This window comes from Cynoglossus semilaevis, chromosome 10, assembly GCF_000523025.1.
Source record: "Cynoglossus semilaevis isolate Cse_v1.0 chromosome 10, Cse_v1.0, whole genome shotgun sequence".
Taxonomy (NCBI): Eukaryota; Metazoa; Chordata; class Actinopteri; order Pleuronectiformes; family Cynoglossidae; genus Cynoglossus; species Cynoglossus semilaevis.
Window position 1 is genome coordinate 19,706,442 of NC_024316.1, and position 1,517 is coordinate 19,707,958.

Sequence of the window (1,517 nt, forward strand, 5' to 3'; positions counted from 1 at the left end):
GTGTGGGGGGAGGGGCACTCCAGCAGGACAGGCTTCTGCCAAAGTGACAGCTTATACCGAGGTCCTGCAGCTAGAGGGCAGTCAGCCCACTCCCTGTGTCCTGACGCCCTCGTTAGTGATGCTCTGAGCCACACCTGGGGATCGAACTCTGTCAGCGTCGACACCGACGCCGCTTTTATTCCTATATTTATGGAAAGTTCGGCGGCTTTTGGCGAGTTTGAGCACAGACTCAATTAGCACTTCGTTAGCAGTGACGTTATTGATCAGTGACGTAACCCACAAAACAGTTTAACCACAGCTGCGATATAATGTACATCGAAAAGCATCAATAACAATAAATTAATAAAGTTACAACATTATTAAAAAAACACAGAATGACGTTTACTCACCAAAACTCCTCCTCTCTTTCCTTAAGACGAGTTCAGTGACTGTTGTACAGATGATCGTGTTCCAGTTCCAACATCGAGTCCAGTTCCAGCTCCGTCCATGATCATGCTAATCCTCATGCTAACAGTCCAGTCTGTTCCGTCATATTTACGGCATCATTTCTTCTTTTTTTCGCTTCAGGCTCAGAGTGTCGACTCCACAGACGCAGCGAACCCAGAAAAACAATAATTTTCCAGCTTGGTAGATTCGACACTGTCGATCTCAATCGAATCACTCAAACCGCCACAGTAACTATGTGCCATGTTGACTGATTGGTTAAAGAATCGATCTCATTGGCAGATTTCATTCAATGTAGCAACACATGAGACAGAAATACGATTGGATAAAAAACGGGATTATACGCAACAGGAAGTAGCGCAACGACGAGAAAAGCAGAGAACGAGAATGAACGATGACAACAAAGTATTCTGTAGTATTTTGTAAATATTCATAAAATATATATATATAAAAAATAAGTCACTAATTCTGATACTGTTTAGGCAGAGTTGGCTTATTAACCTTGACCGTTAGCCACCGCTGCTAATGCGCTACAACAACAGTGAGCGGTGTTTTAGCAACGAGTTATTGTTGCTCTAATTCTCAACATTTTATCTCGTCTTCAACAAATCTAAGACACGCTAACGATGCCGGTCTTTTTAGTTGCATTACCGCCACCTACTGGTTCCATTTTCCTGATCTGTGTCAACAGAAAGAACAAGAAGAAAACAGAGAAAGAAGGTAGAAACTCGCTGACTTCCTGTCAGACCGAGGAGACGAACCAGTTCACACTCACTTCACATTCAGTTGAATGATTCAAAGTTCTGTTTGGACTCGAACCCTCACCTCGTCCTGTGTCTGTCCTCAGGCTGCCGCCCAGCAGCAGGAGTCTGAAACCACCCAGAGGGCAGAGAAGGAAGTGACCCGCATGGTGGTCGTCATGGTGATCTCCTTCCTGGTGTGCTGGGTGCCCTACGCCAGCGTGGCCTGGTACATCTTTGCCAATCAGGGGACGGAGTTTGGACCGGTGTTCATGACGGCGCCGGCCTTCTTTGCCAAGAGCGCTGCTCTGTACAACCCAGTCATCTACATCC

General features: G+C 45.8%; 1 protein-coding gene across 1 annotated transcript in view; it reads left to right on the plus strand.

Annotated features, from left to right (window-relative positions):
- Positions 1-1,517, plus strand: part of exorh (extra-ocular rhodopsin) — a 5,906-nt gene that overhangs the window by 2,194 nt on the left and 2,195 nt on the right. The window contains exon 4 of the mRNA XM_008319393.3: positions 1,292-1,513. Coding sequence (XP_008317615.1) covers positions 1,292-1,513 — 222 coding nt within the window. The remainder of the gene's footprint in view (positions 1-1,291; positions 1,514-1,517) is intronic.